This window comes from Emydura macquarii, unplaced genomic scaffold, assembly GCF_026122565.2.
Source record: "Emydura macquarii macquarii isolate MOO-44397 ecotype Brisbane River unplaced genomic scaffold, CSIRO-AGI_Emac_v2 contig_2205, whole genome shotgun sequence".
Lineage (NCBI taxonomy): Eukaryota > Metazoa > Chordata > Testudines > Chelidae > Emydura > Emydura macquarii.
Window position 1 is genome coordinate 25,971,061 of NW_027132342.1, and position 21,981 is coordinate 25,993,041.

The 21,981-nt window shown below is 41.9% G+C and overlaps 1 protein-coding gene across 1 annotated transcript in view; it reads right to left on the minus strand.

Annotated features, from left to right (window-relative positions):
• Positions 1-21,227, minus strand: part of METAP2 (methionyl aminopeptidase 2) — a 34,538-nt gene extending 13,311 nt beyond the window's left edge. The window contains exons 1-4 of the mRNA XM_067559787.1: positions 20,938-21,227; positions 19,584-19,685; positions 15,801-15,866; positions 15,357-15,459 (exon numbers count right to left, since the gene is read on the minus strand). Of these exons, the coding sequence (XP_067415888.1) occupies positions 15,357-15,459; positions 15,801-15,866; positions 19,584-19,685; positions 20,938-21,103 (437 nt within the window). The 5' untranslated portion in view covers positions 21,104-21,227. The remainder of the gene's footprint in view (positions 1-15,356; positions 15,460-15,800; positions 15,867-19,583; positions 19,686-20,937) is intronic.
• Between the last annotated feature and the right edge of the window lie 754 nt (positions 21,228-21,981).

Below are 21,981 nucleotides of genomic sequence, written 5' to 3' on the forward strand. Positions count from 1 at the left end.
GAAGAGTCCACCGCATCAGAAGCCACTTGCAGAGATGCCCTGGCCACCGATCTCCCCTCTTCTAAGATGGCTTTGAAATCCTGTTTGGAGGAGGGGGACAATGAGTCTGCAAACTTGTTCAGTGACTGCTAGATATTAAAATGGTATCTACCTAGCTGCGCCTGTTGGTTTGCCACTTGTAGCTGCAGACTGGCCATGGAATAAATTTTTTGACCCAACGAGTCTCTTGGCGTCTTTATGTTTAGGGGTTGAGCTGACTTTCCCCTGTCATTGGCAGTTGTGACCACCAGGGATCCCAGCACGGAATGGGTATAAAAGGTATTCAAACCCCTTTGCTGGAACATAATATTTCCTTTCTGCCCTCTTCGATGTGGGGGGCAGGGAGGTCGGGATTTGCCACAGGGCCTTGGCCAGTTTAACATGGACTGGGAGGGCCACTCTACTAGGAGCTGCCGAGACCAATATTCCAAACAGCTTGTCAACTGGCTCATCCAGCTCCTCTATCTTGAGGCCCAAGTTGGAGGCAAACCTTTTCAATAAGTCCTCGTGTGCCTTAAAAATCATCCATCGGCACCACAGATGAGGGTCCCATGACCACCTCGTCCAGTGACGATGAGGAAGAGGCCAATACCTGAGCTGGGGGAGGGGTCTCTGTTCTGGGTGGGGTGGAACCCCAGGGGCCCAAAGTGCATGAACCTTCATGGTCCAAGTCCGTGTACAAGTGCGGCACTGTGCTCTCAGGGATGGAGGATTGCTGCAACAAGGTTCCTCTCATGGAACTGGCCTGCAGAATCCCAGAGGGAAACCTCAACCAGTACAGCCACAGTCCAGGCCATTGGCCTTGCGGCCACGCCCCCATTGGTGGTACTGTGGGGAAACCGGATACTGGAGTGAGGACTTGTCTAGTCTGGACAACTTCATCAAAGTCCAAGGATGAGATGCTGATATCTGACGGCCATGGTGGCACCATCTCTGAATACCTCGCGGTGCCGTGCGAGCCACATTGCTGATGCGCTGGCACCAGATAGCGGCATGAGAAGCCCAAACACTGGATATGACGGGACCGACGCTTGTCCTTGGTCTTCCTGTATGGGCTAGTGAGTGGGGTCATGGTGCCGGGGAAACACGCCATGAGTCTGGTGACTTGTGTCACTCTGCTCCATGGCAGTGATCCGCTTGGTGCCGTTCCTCCAGAGAGCGGCGGCGGGAGCCCAATCTGGTGGTATCCTGACTTGGAGAGTGTGGCCTGGACTCCAGGGATCACCTGCACACCCGTGAGCAGTGCCTTGATGATGGAGACTGACAAGCAGATCTGTCCCTCAACAGACTGCCCCAAGACGCCAGTGCCAGATCTCAGTGCGGCGCTCTGCAGCCCCTCAGCATCTGCGGTAACTGCAGTGCCAGGAGGTCCTTTATAGCTTGGAAGGTCTCTGGAATTGATGGCACCACTAAGCAATGAGGGCCTCTACCACAAGTCGGTGGAGGGCCGGGTGCTCAGGTCGACGCTCGGTGAGGCGAAGGACCCTTCTGAGACGGGGAGGATTAGCAGCCCGACGCAGGTCTCGCCAGGTCCCCCTTAGCCTTCTCCGCATGAGTGTGTCCCATTTCCATGCAGATCTTCTTGGACCTCTTCTTCGGAACCGGGGAGGGAGATCGGTGCTGGGCAGATGAAGCGGGCGCCAGAGGGGTACTGCAGGCTGTCATGCTCAGTGCCAAGTCCCACCTGCCGACTCCATCAGAATGACCCCGAGACAGATATCCCGGTCTTTCTTAGTCCACGGGGGAAACTTTTACAGATCTTACACCTCTCACTGACATGGGCTTCCCTCAGATACTTTAGACAACTTTGATGAGGGTTGCTCCTCAGCATAGGCTTCTTACACAAAGTGCAGGGTTTAAACCCCAGGGAACAGGGCATGTAACCAAACAAGTAACTATATACACTAAAATGATGAATAAACCACTAGGGAGATGAGAAAAACTTGCGAAGGCCAGAACATTCCAACACCGTCACTGGCACCAAGAAGGAACTGAGAGGGAGGGGGAGCCGGTGGCACCTATACTATTTGGGTTCTGGGACGTGTGCGGGCTTAAACTCCTCCCCCCAGCCTAAGGGGAGGAGCTACTGAGCCCGGGACGCAACTGATTACGGGGCACAATGAATGAAAAAACAGGAACAGGCATGAAGGTTAAAGGGCTAAATGAAGGGAACCTGAAGGGGACACCGAGCAGAGAACCCCAGACAGCACCCACTGCTCCTCAAAAGTGGATAAGGAGTCAGCGGACATGGCCCAAAGAAACTGCCCAGATATATGATCGGACAAAGGAATGGAAATAGGCCCAACAGTCACAGAGCATCTCCTCAGCCAACTTCCTCTCCCTGGTGTTGTAAATGGCCACCTTGGCCAAGGCAAGGAGGAGGTTGACGAAGAGGTCCTGCGACCATGCCGGCTTGTACGGGTACCACTAAAGGAAAAAGTTTTCCAGCACTGGTGCATGTGACAAGCACACACACCTACAGTGGGAATGAACATGAGCAAGCACTCACAGAAGAACACTGGAGTTTTTCTTTAAGGTGGGCAATGCTGTCATAACAGAAAAATGTAGAGTCGTGTGACTTCAAACTAGGAAATCTCCTAACAGAAGGCAGCTCTTAGGGGCAAAAAGATAAAGGGGCTGACTCCAGAGCCAAATGTCCATCCTGGAGCAGGGATGGAAAGAAGGGCACCTGTGCCTCACTGATTTTCAGCTAACACATCATCCCTACTCAGATGATGTAAGATAAAGCAGCAGAAGTCCTGCTTCAGCTCAGTCACAGAATCAGGCCAGCCACAGAATCAGGAAGCTGTGACTGACGACAGTGCCCTCTCCAGTGCCATGAAGAATTTCATCACAAGAGAGAATTTGGCGTAGAAATCACTACTTTTGCAATGAACACTGAATTTCCTGACTGCTGAGTAAAAATAAGGTGCTCACAGCAACAATAATTGTTCATTTATATGTATGCATACATGCTCTTTTATTACATGTGCAAGAATACAAAATGCTATGAACTGTATGTGTAACTAATGCTAAAGTTACTTGACTCATATCCTTAGTGTGTTCACCAAGCAGTACCACAGTCCAGCATTGTGTGGTTATGTAATGATTCTACTGAAGTGTCCAGTAAAGTTTGGTCTGGCAACTTTTCAGACCATTCTGCTAGATTCTCAAACTTAATGCCCCATTAGCAGCTTTTTGTATACAATTTCCTTTTTTATCCACAGGTGCATAAATATCACAGCAATGGGTGCAATGTAAGAACCCACAAACACAAATACTCATCATATGAAGCATTATCAAATGTGTTTTTCAAAGAAATGGAACAAAAAACTTAACAGGTGTCTGCGTATCTAACTGGAATCTTTCATGGTCTAGCAGGTAGGGCACTGGACTCAGTCAAGATACTAGGGTTCTAACCGGAGATGTGTCACTGGCCTACTTGAGAAAGTCACTTCACCTTTCTATGCTGCTGCTTCCCCTGCAACCTGTTGTCTATCTTGTCTACTTAGACTATAAGCTTTTTTGGAAATGGACCTCTAGACTCTACTATAATACAGATTTGATATAGCTGAATTTGTTATACAATTAGATTTAAGAGATGTTCAAGTGACCTGTCAAGATATTGTTAATGCTGCAAACAAAGCATATTGAGATGCGCTCTAAGTTCAGAACTCTGTAAAGGTCACATAAGTGGTCTGGATATTTAGTCAGGTATAATTATCTCTCTCTCATGCATATTTGAATGTCTGTGCAGTCAAACACGGTGGATAATTTTTTTTTAAATTTCAATTATAGGGTTTTTTAAATTTAAAACCTATTTATGTTGCTAGTCCTTTAGCAATTTAAGGCTATAAAATGGGAACAAACTTAAAGGTGGAAGCTCTGAACTTGTTTTTTAATTTCTTAACTGTTAGTAGAATTTCAGATTTAATTTAGTTTTTCCTACACTTAAAAGGCTCATCTATGTTGAAAAGACAAGTACAGGGCCTCATTAACTTCATTACTATGAGAACACCATAAACTCAAAATTGATAAAGCAAATAGCTTGTGCTATGTCTGCAAACATCATCATCAAATATACTGAACAACTTCTATAAGGCCAAGAAAGCTGCAAATGCTTCTGCCAGGCTCCATTCCTCCTGGGAGTGTGTTTGTACAAATCCTATTTTATTTCTAGCCGTTGAAGTGAACTTTGTTTACAATTTGAATTCAATGGGATTTGTGCTTCTAAGTAATTTAAGTGCTGCTGAAAAATCTGTCTCTCACACACACCCCCAGCAGGTGTTTTTTGGCTCTTATTTTTTAAAATTGGGCCTGTGTGTACAAATGCACAGTAAACTTTGTTAATGTACTGAAAGTTTAATTAACTTTTCATTAACACTGAAGCAATTTTGTTTTGAAGTGATAAAGATTGAGATACTAAGACAAAAGTAGTAAAAATACATTTATGCACACGCTTAACTTTAAGCGCTAGCAGTCCCACTGAAGTAATTGGATTTTTTCATGTGAATAAAGTTACCTATCTGCTTGTGTGTTTTTTCAGGATCAGGGCCTTCATTTTCAATGTTTTGTTTTTTACTTACAGCAATTTTGTAAAATTAAATGAAGGTACCCTACACAAAGAACCTGTTTACACTGGATGTCCTCCAGTAGCCATCCATCCTCCTACTCTAACTGGATTAACAATATTAATCCCTTTTGAAAAAGCCTTTATACCATAAAAGGAAGTGAAACACTTTAATAACATTACATTACTTTGATACTCACAGTATATTCAGTAAAATAAGTCTTAGGGTTGTAGGATGGAGCTAGGCTGTTCTCAGTGGTGGCAGGCGACAGAACAAGGAGCAACGGTCTCAAGTTGCAAGGGGGGAGGTCTAGGTTGGACATTAAGAAAAAGTTTTTCACTAGGAGCGTGGTGAAGCACTGGAATGGGTTACCTAGGGAGGTGGTGGAATCTCCATCTTTAGAGGTTTTTAAGCTGTGGCTTGACAAAACCCTCGCTAGGATTATTTAACTGAGGTTAGTCCTGCTTTGAGCAGGGGATTGGACTAGATGACCTCCTGAGATCCCTTCCAACTCTATGATTCTATGACATATTGGACTCCTATTCATACCTATGGTACTTGTTATATTGTGTATTAGTAATTACCATTGGCTGTGCCCCTAGCACAAAATCAGATTTAAAAAACAAACATAATTCATATTATATGAAAGATAAGCCTCTCTCAGAAGTGAGCAGCATTACATAAAGCACATACTTCAGTAACCCCCGAAAAGGTACTTTGCCTTGACTGAACCAATCTATTCTTTTGTGGAGAATCCCCAGGAAGTTTTACAAGTCATACAGTTTGTCTTTACACCAGTCTTTTCATAGTTATGATTCACAGCAAGACCTTTCACAACACCTCACAGATACATATATAAAAATGAAAAACTAACTTAGTAATTGAACTTCAAAACCTCATAATCACAAGCTACTAAAAATTTGCAAAAAGCATGCTGAAAGAATTATCTCCCAAAAGATACGAGCACAAATTATTTACTCTAGCTATGTTCAGATCTTTTCCTCATCTTTCACACTGATTCTGGAAATGACACAGGTTATAGGAACCAGATGTTACCGATACTAGTAAAGTTACAATATGATTATGTCTATCGAAGTACAGACTATAAATAACTGCATGATTGAATACTGGAACCTCTCAGGTCACCATTTGGATTATTTTCTATTATCCAATCAGATCAGATGATCAAAACCTTTTGTGTAACATTATTTACAAAGCAAAGATACTCTTCGTTAGAAAGATATTTTGGAGAGATTGAGAGTATGGCTGAAAGGGAGAAAAAGAACAGAAGTTCAGTCTGATATGTTTTGAGAACTTGAGGCCCTCATTCATTTTAGTTTAGCTCATACTCAGTCTCTCAAAATGAACTTTTAAAAATATTATATTAGGGCAACATTTAGTAGGTATGGAAAAAGCTAAGAAAATGCAGACATAAGAATAAAGGCAAGAGCCCATGTAACAGGGTACATGCATTCATCCCCACACACCAGTTACAGCCTTTGGTCCCTGTAGATGCAGGTCATGAGCCTACAGTAAATCACATAAGGGTTCATGTCTTTTCCATAGCGGAGCAGACAAGAGACCCAGGGTCAGGGAAGGACACAGAAGAGGGATCTGCATCTATTAGGGAAAGGGTCTGAGGAGAAGCACCTGCAGAAGAAAGCAGTAGCTAGCTGGGGAGGAACCCTCAGCTAGGCGAGGGCTGTAAGGACTATGAAGCCCTTGAGACAAGCACTAAGACCAGACCAGAGGGACAAAAAGACTGAATTTTGTTGCTTTGGTTTGAATCTTGGTTTCTAAATTGATAAAGAAAAGCCCCAAGTAAAAAAAATTGAAATTATACTATTTGGAGCATGCTTTCAGTCTTCCCTGCGGTGGACCAGCCAACCAACTCACAGCCCTGTCAGACTCAGAGTAGGCTATACAACATTCTAAGGTGCTAAAACCAAAAAAATTTTAATGGAACCAAAATCCACTGGGAAAATACAAGAGAACCCCGTTTACCCAATCTAACTGGGACCGGGGCCAGATTGAATATTAAAAAATTGGGTTAATCTGGAGAATGGGAAAGGGAGAGGCTACCGTGCTGTCTAACGGTCACAGGAGAGATCACTCACTTCTGGACCTGTGTGCACGGTTAATATGGAGAGCTGGATAATGGATGGTCAGATAAATGGAGTTCCACTGTTTCTGGACAAGACTGACTGAAGGAACTGAAAAATGTAATTTAAGCAACTATGGGCAATAACTCGGCAGAAACTGCTTTAAATTTAAAGCGAGCATCAAAACCTAAATGCACCAACAAAATTTAAAACGTTAAGACCTGTATATGCTGAACAAACCAACTTAATTTCATTGTGAAGGACTTGGTGCTCACAACCCAAAATCAGAATACAGAAGTTAAGACTGTTTATATGAGGTGCACAAATAATCCCCCTTTATGGGAATCTAACACAGAAAACTATGTTACTAATGCACACCACTAGCCCTTTTTCTTATTCTAAATTAAAAGTTATCCTAATTATCTTCCTCTCCCACATCCCAATCCCAGACAGTGAAAGACGGAAGGACATTACATCTTTGCTTTAATCAGGCATAGCAACATGAGAAAATTGTGTCATTTGATTTGTTTTTAAAATGGTCCTTAAGTGAATATTAAGTATATTTTTTTATGTTGTGATTACCATATTTAGTACTACTGCTAAAACAGCATAAATATTGTAGAAGTCAAATTTGCTGTAAAACGTTTGTGGATTTCAAAAAGCCTTGACAATTTATACAAAAGTTCCAAAATTTAGTTAAAATGGGAACATGTAAGACAAAGAATACACAAAATACAACAAATGTGAATCTACAACATTCTGATATACTGGTATTATTGGTTCCAAACAGAATTTTGTATCAGTATTTCAAAGAACATTTGAACTTTTTTATAGCAGAATGCCAACTCAAGCATACATAAGGCTGAGGAGCATTTTCTGTTTAAAGGACAACTCTTCAGTGCTCTGAAATCTACATGCTTACTCAGATTGTTTTGATATATGCTCTGCGTTATGGGGTACTGGATAATCTTAGTGGTCCAAATTTGAGGTCATGAGGAGTCCTGCCATACAGCCCCTTACCCCCAAACAAAAGCGTTCTACAAAAATCAACAGATTCTTGCTGGTTTTTTTGCACACAGCTGGGGCTCAAACTATGGTTCTGCTGTCCCCCAAATGACTGCAGTTATCCAACATTTATAGAACCACAGAAATGTAGGGCTTGAATGGAACTCAAAACATCATCTAGTTCATCCCCATGCACTGGGGCAGGACCAAGTATAACTAGATCATACCTGACAGGTGTTTGTCCAACCTGTTCTTAAAAACCTCCAGTGATGGTGATTCCACAACCTCCCTTAACAACCTATCCAGTGCTTAACTATCCCGATAGTTAGAAAAATCTTTCTAATATCTAACCTAAATCTCCCTTGCTGCAGATTAAGATCAGTTACTTCTTGTTCTACTTCTGATGGACATGGAAAACCATTGATCACCATCCTCTTTATAATATATAATGTATTTGAAGACTGTTATTGCCCACTCAGTCTTTTTTCAAGACTTAACACGCCCAGTTTTTTTAACCCTTCCTCATAGGTCTTGTTTTCCAAACTTTTTATCATTTTTATTGTTTTCTGGAGACTCTCCAGTGTGCTCATATCTTTCTTAAAGTGTGTCACCCAGAACTGGACACAGTACACCAGTTGAGATTTCCCCAGTGCTGAGCAGAAGCAGAGTAACTCTCTCTCATGTCTGACAGACAACACTCTGGTTAATATACCTTGGAATCATATTAGCCTTTTTCGCAACTGCATCACATTGTTTACTCGTTCTATTTGTGATTCAATATAACCCTCCAGATCCTTTTCTGCAGTCCTACCACCTACATTTTGTAGTTATATATTTGATATTTCCTTCCTAAGTATAGTATCCTGCACTTGTCTTAACTGAATTTCATCTTGTTGATTTCAGACCAATAAATCAATTTGTCAAAGTCATTTTGAATTCTAATCATGTCCTCCAAAGTGCTTGCAACCCCACCCATCTTGATGTCATCCACAAATGTTATAAATATACTGTCCACACCATTATCCAAGTCATTAATGAAAGTACTGAATAGTCCTGGACCCAGGACAGACACCTCCTCCCAGTTTGACACCAATCATTAGTAATTATTCTTTGAGCCACAAACCACACAGCCCCAACACATCTCACAGCCCCATCACCTTCCCAGCACTCCATGGGCCTTTCAGATTTAACAGGGACATGGAGCAGAAAGGATGAGGATTTTATCTCCTTTTTTACAGATGGGGAACGGAGGCACAGAAGGTATGTCTACAGTACAACTGGAAGTTAGCCTCTCAGCACACGTAGCCTCACACTAGCAGGGCCTGAGCTACTGTGCTAAAAATAGAAAAGTGGACATTGCGGCTCAGACAGCAGCAAAAGCTCTCAACCCATCCGACCAGAATCTGAGCTCAAGTCTCCACTACAGCCACAATATCCATATGGCTTTTATTAGCATGCTAGCTCAACCCATTAGTGTGAATGTCTGGGGGGGGAGGGGAGGTTGCTCTAAGCGGCAGTGTAGACATACCCAGAGAGACTAAGTGACTTGCCCAATGTCACACAGGAAGTCTTTTGCGGAGCAGTCAATTGAAGCCAGGCCTCCCAGGTACTAACTACTAGACTAGTGGTTTTAAACCTTTTTTCATTTATGGACCCCTAAAAAAATGTTGAACGGAAGTCTGGACTCCTTTGAAAATCTTAGACATAGCCTGCAGACCTCCAGAGGTCCATGGACCACAGCTTGAAAGCCACTACACTAAACCATTCTTCCCCTCATGTACTTACGTCTGTCCCACTATCTAAAAAAAAAAAGTTGCCACTAACTCCAGGCTTGTCCCTGAACTGTTCCTGTGCCCTCTTCCCAGTTCCTCAACGTGCAGGTCCCATGCTGACACCTGTCCCTCTGTGGGGAAGATGGACAGGCAGAAAGACGGAAAACCAGGACATGATGCAGAAAAAGTGAAGTGACTACATCTAGTCCATTCTGTGGCCAAGGTAATTACTGCCAAGAAGCCAAAGGTAGTGGGGGAAGAAGGAGAGAACTGGGCTGTGGTAAATGGAGGTTCTGAGAATTTTATTTTAAACCAAGGAAATTAAATGTCCATGAACTTTGTTAACAAAGTTAAGGTTGCCCAGTGGTACCTAGTGGTCTGCCAGAACGCGGAGAGTGGCTAAACTGAAACCCAGGAAAACCCAGGAAATAGAAAGTTAAGGTACATGCCCCCTCCCCCACCCACATAGGTGGGGGGGAGGACTGGTCAGCCCCCATCCCATCCCCTCCCCCAGGTAGGCTGGGAGGACTGGTCAGCAGGGCCTGGCAGGGGCATAGTGATGGCATGTCTGGTGTACAGTTCCAGACTACATAACCAAGAAAGTGTGAGACTATCTAGTAAGCTGCTGCCTGTGATGTGTATGTAGCAATAGAAGGCACCAGACAGGAATGCACAACTTTTTATTTGCTAATGACTTAATGAGATAGGAAGGAGAGGTTTAGCAGGAAACAGTTGTGGAGGAGGACTATATACTGCAGGGGACAGTGGAGCAGGTGAAGAAAGAGAGAGACACATACCAGTCTGCTCTCACATTTTGAATGTTACTATAACCTACACAGAATAAAACTGTCAGTGTTTGGGACACAAACCACATCTGTGATTTCTCCCTGGTTAGCAACTCTACCCTCCAAACATTTCAAAGCACAACCAATCACCATTCCACTATAACAAAATATAGAGGAGGAGGAGGATCAACTAGAAATTAAACAGCATCCTTTACCTTTCAATAACCACAGTAACACCTCAACAACAAATCTATATGATAACTACAACTGTCTAAATGAATAATGAACATTAACTCCTATAAGAAACACTTCTGCTAAGACCACCTAGGAAATTCACTGACAAAAAAACTGCAGTACTCCAGAGTTAAGGTTGCCCAATGGTACACTGTGCCCTTCCAGAACACTGAAAACCAGGAAATTACAGTGAAAGTATACACCACTGAAAATCTTAACTCTGTTTGCCAGTGAATTATAAATTTGTACCTATTAGATACTCTGCAGCTACTTAACTGCTGGCATGATAACACATTAGGATTCCAGGCAAACATATGTTCAAGTACAGGCCGTGTGTGTGTGTGTGTGTGTGTGTGTGTGTGTGTGTGTGTGTGTGTGTGTGTGTGTGTGTGTGTGTGTGTGTGTGTGTGTGTGTGTGTGTGTGTGTGTGAGAGAGAGAGAGAGAGAGAGAAAAACAGATATTTGCCTTCTAATAAATTATTGAAGACCCAGTCTTGCTTCGTGATCCGTTCCACCAAAATCTGCACTTTGTATTTCAACTTTTTTTTTTTTTTTTTTTTTTTTTTAAACATGCTACTCCAACTCCCAATCCTAATAAAGAACTCATCACCAAGGTGGCAACTAGGTGGTATGCAATAAAAGCATTTAGACAAAAAGGGGTAGAACAAGTAGTACAGGAAGATGGAACCACTGCATGTTCTGAAATGTCATTTGTGATTTATAATGTGTGTATCCTTATTAAATATATTTAATTAGCTTTAATAATTATACTCCTATTAGTTGTCAAATTTTATACAGTGTTAAAAAAATAAAATATTGACCAACTTTTCAAAGAATGTAAAAACTATATTTAGAATCACAGAATCATAGGGCTGGAAAGGACCTTGAGAGGTCATCTAGTCCAGTTCCCTGCACTCATGGCAGGACTAAATATCTAGACAAGTGTTTCTTAACCTGGGGTTTTAGAGGGGTCGCAAGTGCAGAGCTGGTATTGGGGGTGGCAAGAAAGGCAATTGCCTGGAGCCACAGGGGCGCCATGAAACTAAGTTACATGCCTCAGCCCCGTGAGGGTGGGACTCAGGCTTCAGGGGTACAGTAGTTTGGAAAGGTTAAGAACCACTGATCTAGACCATCCCTGATAGGTGTTTGTCTAACCTGCTCTTAAAAATGTCCAATGATGGAGATTCCACAAGCTCCTTAGGCAATTTATTCCAGTGATTAACCACCCCGACAGTTAGGAAGTTTTTCCTAATGTCCAACCTAAACCTCCTTTCCTGCAGTTTAAGCCCATTGCTTCTTGTCCGGTCCTCAGAGGCTAAGAAGAACAATTTTTCTCCCTCTTCCTTGTAACAACTTTTTTTGTACTTGAAAACTGTTATGTCCCCTTTCAGTCTTCTCTTCTCCAGACTAAACAAACCCAATTCTTTCATTCTTGCCTCATAGGTCATGTTTTCTAGACCTTTAATCATTTTTGTTGATCTTCTCTGGACTTTCTCCAATTTGTCCACATTCTCCTGAATTGTGGCACCCAGAACTGGACACAATACTCCACCTGAGGCCTAATCAGCGCGGAGCAGAGCAGAAGAATTACTACTCGTGTCTTACTTACAACACTCCTGCTAATACATCCCAGAATCATGTTCACTTTTTTTGCAAGAGCATTACATTGTTGACTCATTTAGCTTGTGGACCACTATGATCCCCTGATCCGTTTTCCGTAGTACTCCTTCCTAGGCAGTCATTTCCCATTTTATACATGTGCAACTGATTGTTCCTTCCTAAGTGGAGTACTTTGCATTTGTCCTTATTGAATTTCATCCTATTTACTTTAGACCAATTCTCCAGTTTGTCCAGATCATTCTGAATTATAATCCTATCCTCCAAAGCACTTGCAACCCCTCCCAGCTTGGTATCATCCGCAAACTTAATAAGTGTGATTATCTAAATCATTGATGAAAATATTGAACAGAATCGGACCCAGAACTGATCCCTGCGGAACCCCAGCATCACTGTGAACCATTGACAGCTACTCTCTGGGAACGGTTTTCCAACCAGTTTTGCACCCACCTTATAGTAGCTCCATCTAGGTTGTATTTCCCTAATTTGTTTAAGGGAAGGTCATCTGGGACAGTATCAAAAGCCTTACTAAAGTCAAGATATACCACATCTACCGCCTCCCCCCATCCACAAGGCTTGTTACTGTAGCAATATGTTGATTGCTTTGATATAAGTACAAAACTAGCATTTTATGAGAACAAAGTAGAGATATCTGGATTTTAGTAGGACATTTGATAGTATCTCCTGAACTTTAACAAGAAAAAAATTCAGAAAGGCTTGGCTATGTTTAGTCTCTTCAATCCAGTGCTCAAAGTATAGTAAACAATATTTAGAGGGGGGGAGCACCTCAAAAAATCATTTATAGGTGCACTCTTATTTTGATACTTTCATCAGTAACATGGGATAGGTGAAAGGGATAAAAAGATTTTGACAGCATGTTAATTAAAATCTCCCCAATGTCACATCTTAGAATGTAAACACCAGAGAAGAGAAACTCTTGTAAAGAACCTAGAGATTAGAAATGCAGACAGAAAATAAAATGAGATTCACCCTGGAAAAATGCAAAATTAATGCATGTGAGGAAAAGTAATCCAAAATCAATTATTCACCAGTAACTCCAAAAGAGACCAATAAACGTGGGAGTGGACAAGTTCCATGAGCCTGCGATACAACATAGCACCAAAAAAGATAATGCAATTTTATGCTGAAAGTGCACAGGCATCACTTCAGGGAGGTGATAACCCCTCTCCATAATAATCTAGCAAGAGCACACTAGATTATATTATATTCAGTTCTGAGAATCTCAACTTCAGGGGGACAAATTTTTTCAGAGAAAAGAAAAAGAAAGCAGAGGAAAATTTAGCCTGAATAAAAGTTAAAAAAATTCTTGATGAGGCCTGCTGTGGAATAGTCTTTCGAATGACTTAGGACATAAGAACAGCCATACTGGGTCAGAGCAATGGTCCATCTAGCCCAGTATCTTGTCTTCTGACAGTGGCCAGTGCCAGATGCTTCAGAGGGAATGAACAGAACAGGGCAATTATTGAATGATTCAACCCGTTACCCAGTCCCAGTTTCTGGCAGTTGGTGGGTTTAGGAACACCAATAGCACAGGGTTTTGTTTACCACTTTTTCTCTTGGATCATCTAAAAATTACCCAAAAATACATAGCAGGACACAACCCTGCTCTGGTGCGTAATAGTGGCTGGGTAAAAGAACTAAATGACTTCAAAAGTTCCCTATCTTTTTTTATTCAGTTTGAAAGCCACAACTATCTTGTATGGGTCACTTTTTAAAACGGGAGAGTTATCACAAACCAGTTATACTTCCATTATTCAAGGAGTCATATGTCAGTTATAGCCTTGAAAAACCAAGTATTCATTCACAAATTTTGCAATATTTATCGATGGTGTTCAAATAACATTAAAATTGCTATATAGTTCTCTGCCCTCAAAAAAATTATTCACCTAAGCCTGGAAAGTCACATGAGGCAGCCCCATTGAACTTTCAAGCCCTACACAAAGCAAGACATTTTTTCCCCTAGTTGTGGTTAGATAATCATCCCTTATACCTAACAATTGGTAATTTTTTGCATTTAGCTGGCTAAAATGTAACCAATTATTAAAGTCTATATGTGGAACCAAAAGAAGAGAAAATCGCTTTGAAATTATGTTGAGTTGTTTTGGGTAGGACCACATGAGAGTTGAGAGGCACAGTTTACTCAGTCCAAAGAGTATGTTTTGTATTTTGATTTAAGACACATTTTAAAGGAACACTATCACCAGGAAATCTAAGCAATTTCAAAAAATGAAGCTACTTTTCATTTAGGTACTACACCTCTCCATGAGTTCCCTTACCAATGTTTGTGAAATTACAATCATATTTTGTTTTTAAAACTTTCACTTCTACATTGCTGAGATAGACTTAAACAAGAGAAACTGGCTATATAAAAGTCCAAAGTATTATGAGCAATTGACAGCACTTCATAAAAGTAAACAGATAAAAATATTTCTCTCAGATCTTTCAGTTATAGTAACCTTAAGCATACTTGTAAGACTATCAGACACAAAAATTAGTGTGATTTTTAAATGTACATGCTATTTAAAAGAGATTACTAGAGATAAGACGACTTTTTAGTAAAACAATGTTTTCAACAAATTTTTTCCCATTTTTTGTTAGTTATGGTCACCTAAGTTTCATTGCATTACTTCTGCTACCTGAGCGAACAAGTTTTTTATAAACATGAGGAGGGCTTGAAATCAATCAGGGTGTAAACATTCATACATTAGACACTCTTTCCATGAATGTTATACCTAAAAAAAAGTTTGCTCCTATTAAAGTTTGCAGATAGCAAGTAAAATGGCATTTATTTCCATGAGTGTTCAAATACTTCCCCCTCCCTTCTATATTTTTGACCCAGCTCCAGACATCAAAATGCTCCAGTTAATATCCTATTAAGAGGATCAAGGAAGTTCACATATGATACTGTAGTTATGTTAGTTTCTATGGGGACTCCACAAAAAAGCAAGCTACACAAACATTTCAGTAAAATATAAATCCAGTCCAGTGAGTTTAAAGGGTCAGGAGGCAGAATATTTCTGAAATAACAGCCAATAAAGCGGCATTACCATCAACTTTGTTCATAATTTACATTAAGGATTATTCAAGCAAAGCTTGGAAAGCAGGAAAATTAAATCTTTCATTGCACATCAGCAGTTCTTTCAGAAGAGAAGTATTTATTTTTTAAACTTAGTGAATCTTTAGATTTAAAAACAGATACAAAACATTTACCCATCTTGTGTTGGTGGATATTCGCATTCTTCTCCTTTTGGAAATACGCTACTGGGAAATAGATCACATATTGGAATAGAAGGTGGATCTGTCTGCACCTTAGCTGTTGAGTAAAATTTTAAGAAGTTTTATACTGCAAACTGTGAATTATCATCAACTGCAAGAAAAGCAAAAATATCCAAGAATATTTAAGAGCCTCCTGTCAGAATTTGGGCTCACCACCGGAACACCATGTGCCATGATGCCCTCAAGTCATCTGACCTGGCCCAATGCTCAGTGCAGCATTCAAAGGCACCAAAGAGAACATTCAGACTGCCGTGGCCAAGGAGCTACCTTGTGTGCCATCCCCCACAATATTTTTAATTGGACAACCATAATAAACTTATCCTAATATAAGTGAAAATTCTGAAAATTCCATATATTATTGTTGTAATTGACACCTACGTCCTTTCTTCTTTTTCTTTTTCTTCTTTTTCTTTCCTGTTGCTCCATCTCCTTCGCCCTCTCCATCTGTAAAAGAAATGTGTATATACACAAACATCCTCAACGACTCAAAGGTAGAACAAATGTTATCGTGGCACCTTACAGAGAAACTACCCAAAGGTAAATTGGTTTAAAGGGCACGTGGAAAACTGACACCTCAATTTTATACAGCTTATGAAACAACCTGTATCTGACACCTGAGTTTATAACTTCTACACAGCAATGAAAAATCAACAGTTTTATACAAACTATATTAGCAGGTTAAACATTTGACTTTATTTAAATGTGTGTAGCCGTTCTAAACTATGCCACAAACAAATAGAAGAATTTGAGTTTTGAACCAGGTACAACACTGCTTCTGGGACCAACACTACTTCTACCTCAGTTGCACTGAAATTGATATTGTTCAAATTTGTTACAAGTCCACAAATTCATAGATTCTATAAACTCTGTAGAAGCTGAACTGGTAAGAGAGACAGCTAGAAGCAGCCATTAACAACTACAGATTCCTTCCTTACTCCAGATTCAGACATAACAAGATACTTCTGAAAGCACTGCTGCTAGCAGCATATTTCTGAATAGTTCCTTTAAGTCGGTGGCATATTTAAGATGTTATCAAAGGGAACCTATGAGGAATTTGTTAGAAATAGAGCACTTCCCATCTCAAATCCCATTTTCTCAATATAGCTAACAAGAAGCCTCTGGAGGGGAGGGGATCAGAAAGAATCATATTAGACAACACAGCTAATAAGAAGTGACCACCACTTTAGGGAACTGCTACTTTTTCTTTACCAGAAAAAGAAAAAAAAGGAAAAAAGGAAAAGAAAAACAGCACTCACAAAGGTCAAAGTGGATCTCACCACATAAGTAGTGCAGAAGATATAAATGGCAGGTACCACAGGAATAAGACCTGTATTTCTAGGACTCCCTCCTACAAATTTTCAGAGATTGGGGGAAAGGGAGCATATGGCATCAAAGCAGCAAGAAGCAACAGCCTGAGTGTGATTAGAATATGGTTTGATTCTATCCACAGTATTTACTTACTTAAAATGATGTGGCTGCATCTAATAACATTTAGCTACTCCACATGTGCAAGGATTATATAACATTGTACAAATGTTTAGCTGAAGTGCTGATTACTCTGAACATCTAGTATCTTCCTACACCTTCTAGATCCAAACATTCCCCACTCCAATTTTCCTGTTTTGGTTACAAACACTGATTCCAGAAGTTGTCTCAATTTCTTCCAATATAAAGTGCTGCTGTTTTCGTTGTATTTACTCAGAACCCTATATTTGCTCATCTATAAAAATTGATAGGGCATTCCTGGCTCAAAAATCGGAATCTCTATGCCTCTCAAATGACAAATGACTTATGATGGTCAACGTCATCTGAGTTATGTAGATTGGTGATTTTTACGTTGTTGCAGTTCTGCAATGGGTTCAGATTTTAGTACTTAATTAAAAGCCAGTTCATAAAAGAAAGTCCAGTTTCAGCATTAAGTATCTCTTGTTTTATAATCTCTAAAGATGTCTTGTAGATAGAAACAAGGTGTTTGTGCTTTATAATCTGTCCTGCCAGGTTCCCAACCAAAAATGTATTTAGCATTCAGGTGGTCAATCTCTCTTAACAGCCTATACTTATTTCTTTCAAGCACAGTAACTGTGTCAGATTGACTGACCTTGAACTGTGCTTAATCCATTAACCATGCTTCAGAAAAAGTAATAGTCTTGGCATACAGTTCACTAGCTCACCGAATCAGGGTATCTTCCAGGTCCCTATGCTAACCACTGAAGACACTGGCAAAACTCAAGAAGTCTGTAGCTACCGTTATTCACTTGACATGGTCTTATAGGCCACTCACAAGTGAATCTGCCAATCAATAAACCAAACTAACTGGGCCTACGCTCTCATGTCCTTTAAGATTGCTGCAGACTTACTCAGCTGCCAGAACCACAATTACTGTTTCCATCTAATACTCCCTTCTGTTCCAGGTTGCTTATCTGGTAACACAGATAATTTTTTCACCAGACTAGCACTCTAAGAACTTACAAGGAATTGAAACAACTCCTTATATGCCATGACCATACTTGAAATGTCATTCGTTTCTCTGAAATACAGTAACTACTTTCCAACATCTCAGATGAGCCAAGCTGACAGCCCAATTCAGTAATGCAGTAGAACCATAGTGAATACTTTCTGACCCCTTCTTCCCATCCAATAGGCAGTGTTGGGGGTTCCCAACTGTAGAGATGGCTAAAAATTTGAGTATTTAAAAAAAACAAAACAGGAGCAGATTTCAGGCATGGCCTCTATGCTATTTCCCACAATCATACAGATTTCAAGTGGTGTGAAGAGAATGGTTCAGACAAAAACACCAAAAGCAATAAAAAAAATTAAAAATTCTGATATTTGATATGTATACTGTGGAAGAATTTACAAGTAATTTGTGCAGAAGATCGGGAGAGCATTATTTCAGTAAGACCACTTTTAAATTTAAGGTTTACCTAAGTATTGCTAATGACACTGTAAAAAAGACAGAGCAGAATGAAATGCTATGTAGCATTTTATCTATAAATAAAAACACTCTCCTGAGACAGAATCCTTGAATATTTTAATTTTTTCCCCCCCAAGGAATTCCTTTCACTATGAAGCATTCACTATTATTTTCATTATTATTCACCATTACAGTCTCTATTATTTTCCGACTCAACAGAAATCATAGTAACAGTGTACATATTACATTAACATTAATATCTCTTTACCCCATCACCTGAAGTAAGCCATCAGAAATTCAGTTTTATCAGAACATAGTACTATGAACAACTATTAAATAGACCTGGATGCTGTATATATATTCAGCATCAAAGGTTATTTGTCTAGTGCTATATGCATCAATGCAATTTGTTTTCTTCTTTGTACTGAAGTGTTTTTAGATACTAATATCCAATTTAATATGTTCTGAAATCTAAAGATCCAGAGGTCGTTTGCCAAGAGATAAATTTAAAGATGATCACCTTAAGATGTTGAGCCAATTTTAAATGCTCACTCAGCAGACAGGTGCTAAATGCATGGTTTAATTATACAGAAAAATGAATTTACTGAACAAGTCAATTTCTAGTTAGTTTCAATCATGTTATACAACAAAATATTTTGAAATTCTAATCAGAAACAAAAAATTATTCACAAACTACTTCCTTAGAATCCATATTGGCAAAAATACACAAAAGAAAGCGTGTGCCTGTAATGTGTTTCATATTTCTTTAGTTGAGTTTCCATGCAAGAACTAGGATTACAGGTAGAATTTTCCTCAATGACTGGAAACACATATTGTATAATAGTGTATTTTATTTATTATAGCATCACCTCAGTCTCTTCCTCTTCTATATTACTTGTTCTATATCAGACTAAGATATCTCCTTGGGAAAATGTAATAAAGTGTGGTATAAATTCATAAGGGTAAAAACCTGCTATAACTTTTGCTATCAGCTGGCACAATGTGTTTGTCTTTGAAATTTAACCTCTTGCTTAAGTGACAATGTTGTTTGACAGTGAATGAGGCTAATGGCCCAGTTAGCAAACTGTTGAATATGAAGAAAAGATGCTACAAATATACAGTGGCATCTTGCATGAAAAGAAAATTACTTAAACCGGAAAAACTAGACATCTGTAGAAAGTACTCTACAATTTCAAGCACTTCACAGACTTTTATTTTAGAGGTTAGAAAAACAATGTTACACTTGCCTTCATCATCATCATCTTTTTCCTTCTCCTCCAGTGTTTGTTTATCCAACTGTTTTGCTACATCATCAAGAACACCCTCTAATTCTTTCTCTGTTTCTTGTCCTGTTTGCAAAATAAAGTGTGGTTTAACAAAATAAAGTGGCTCTGAATTGTGATATAAAAACCTAAAAAATGTATGCAAGTATTTTTACTACCCTCCTTATGAAGATGTGAGAGCACTTGTCACCTTTTCTAAAGAAATGAACGTGTCATAGTAACTGTTAGATACTATGGTGACAGGTGCCATTATAGAAAACTGTACATAAAGGTAAGATTATTCAACAGTTTAAATAATTACAGTTATTTTCTGTCTGTGTAACTCTGCTGTCCTTAGCACCAGCCTGCTCCAAGGAAATAGCAGGAGTGTTAAGAAAATAATTATAAACAGGAATTATCTTCAATTCTAACTTCTAGTCTGTTAAAAGAAACTCAGATTGTGGTTTCCTTACACTATTCGCACAGACTCAGCCCAGGTCTCTACATACAGTATTTGGGAAGTTAGCAGGGAGTGGCTCCCTCCTGTGGGATAAATTTTAAGACAACAAAATTATTCCTTTTATCTCTGGCCATGGGGGTGGATATTGCTGTGCACAAAGCAGCATTCACAATCACCACAGGCTGAGAGCTGAAATACCTCTGAGAGAGAGATTGTGCATGAGCAACCAGCAGCCCCTGTGCCATGCTAAGACTCTTTACATGCTGACCACCGTTTTGAGTGATCTTCAGGCACTTCACATCACCTGCCTCTAAGACAAGCGACAGGAGCAGAGAGTGGGGGAATTAACAGCACCACCACAATGACACGAGCCAATTACATCAGTCTCATCATGGCCCACCACTGACAGACTTACCCCACGGCAGATTACCCCAGCCCAATGGCAGCCATACACTCAGAACCACGTCCCAGATCACGTCGAGACTTGCCACCACTCCCACCTCAGCTACACACGCCCACAGGAACCCCGCTCCACAGACTGCCCCGTTCCCCCCTGAAGGGGCCTTCACACACCTCACCCTCACCCCCGCACGGCCTGCCCCCCGCCCAGGGGGCTTCACTCCCCGACCCCCCCACCGACCGCTCCCCCTCGACGACCTCACTCCCCCGACACCTCCCCCAGCCTGTCCCCTCCTCCCCCGAGGCAGCCACACTGTCCCACGCCGCCCCCCAAGGAGGGTCTCCCTAGTCCCATCCACACGAGCTCCAGCCCCCCCCCCCGCTCCGAGCCGCCGCAGGGCCGTGCCCGGCTCCCCGCTCCCGTCAGCGGGGTGGGGCTGCGGGGGGGGGGGGTCTCCAGGCCCCGCTCCCGACCCCTACCCGCGGGGGCGGCTTTGCTCTTCTTCTTTTTCCGCCGCTTCTTCTTGGCGCCCTCCTCAGCGCCGGGCCCCGCCGCGCCGCCCTCCGCCTCCTCGGGCTCCAGCAGCTCCCCGTTCAGGTGCGTCTCCGCCTGCTCCGGGCTCGCGCCCTGCCCCACGCCCGCCATGTTGCCGCTGCCTGAAAGAGACGGAGAGAGAGAGAGAGGCCGGCGGGACCGCCCCGCTCTCCCCACCTCCAGCGCTCGCGGCGGCGGCGACGACGGCAGCACGCGCGACTCGATGGTGAGCGCGGGGCATGCCGGGAAGGATGGAGGATTCCGGGCGGCGGGGCGGGGCTGCCCGCACCACACACGCGGGGGGCGGGACGTGAGCGAGCCGGGCTGAGCCGCCTGAGCCTGAGCCCGGGCCCGGCGCGTGGTGGGCCCAGCAGCGTGCGGCCGCTCAGTCTGCGCCCGGGTCTGGCGGAGTCTGCCCAGCTGTGGTAGCTGGGGGCGCCCGGCCGGTCCGTCTCCGCAGATGGGCGGGTTGACACGATTCACAGCAGAGGAAGATGTCTGTCCACACTTTGATGATGGCAAACCCCCCTTCCCCGCCCCCCAAACCCATTGTGACGGAGCTTGCACGGGCTCCCCTCCCCCCCCCCACCATTTCCCGCCCGCTCCCACAGAAGTTTTTCAAATTTTCAGAGTTTTCGTGTCTATCTTCAGCAAAGTTTCAAATGTTGACACCTGTCTAACCTGCCACTCCAAACACAACCAACCCGCCCCCACTGATCCTCCTTTGCGCTGCCACTACGTAACATTTGGACGAAAAGCCAGGCCTGGGCCTCTCTTTTAACTCCATCGCATTTATCTGAACCGCTTGGGTGACGCCAGGAATCAAGGGACAATGGAGACGAGCTGGCAACTCATTGCAAAGGAGAGTTCTGGGAAGGTGGTGTACAAACCAATCGTGTGGAGGCTACTATACGTTCACCCATGATTACTTTTGGAGGGAAACGACAGAAAATAAAATACTATAAATATCAGAGCATGGGGACAATTGT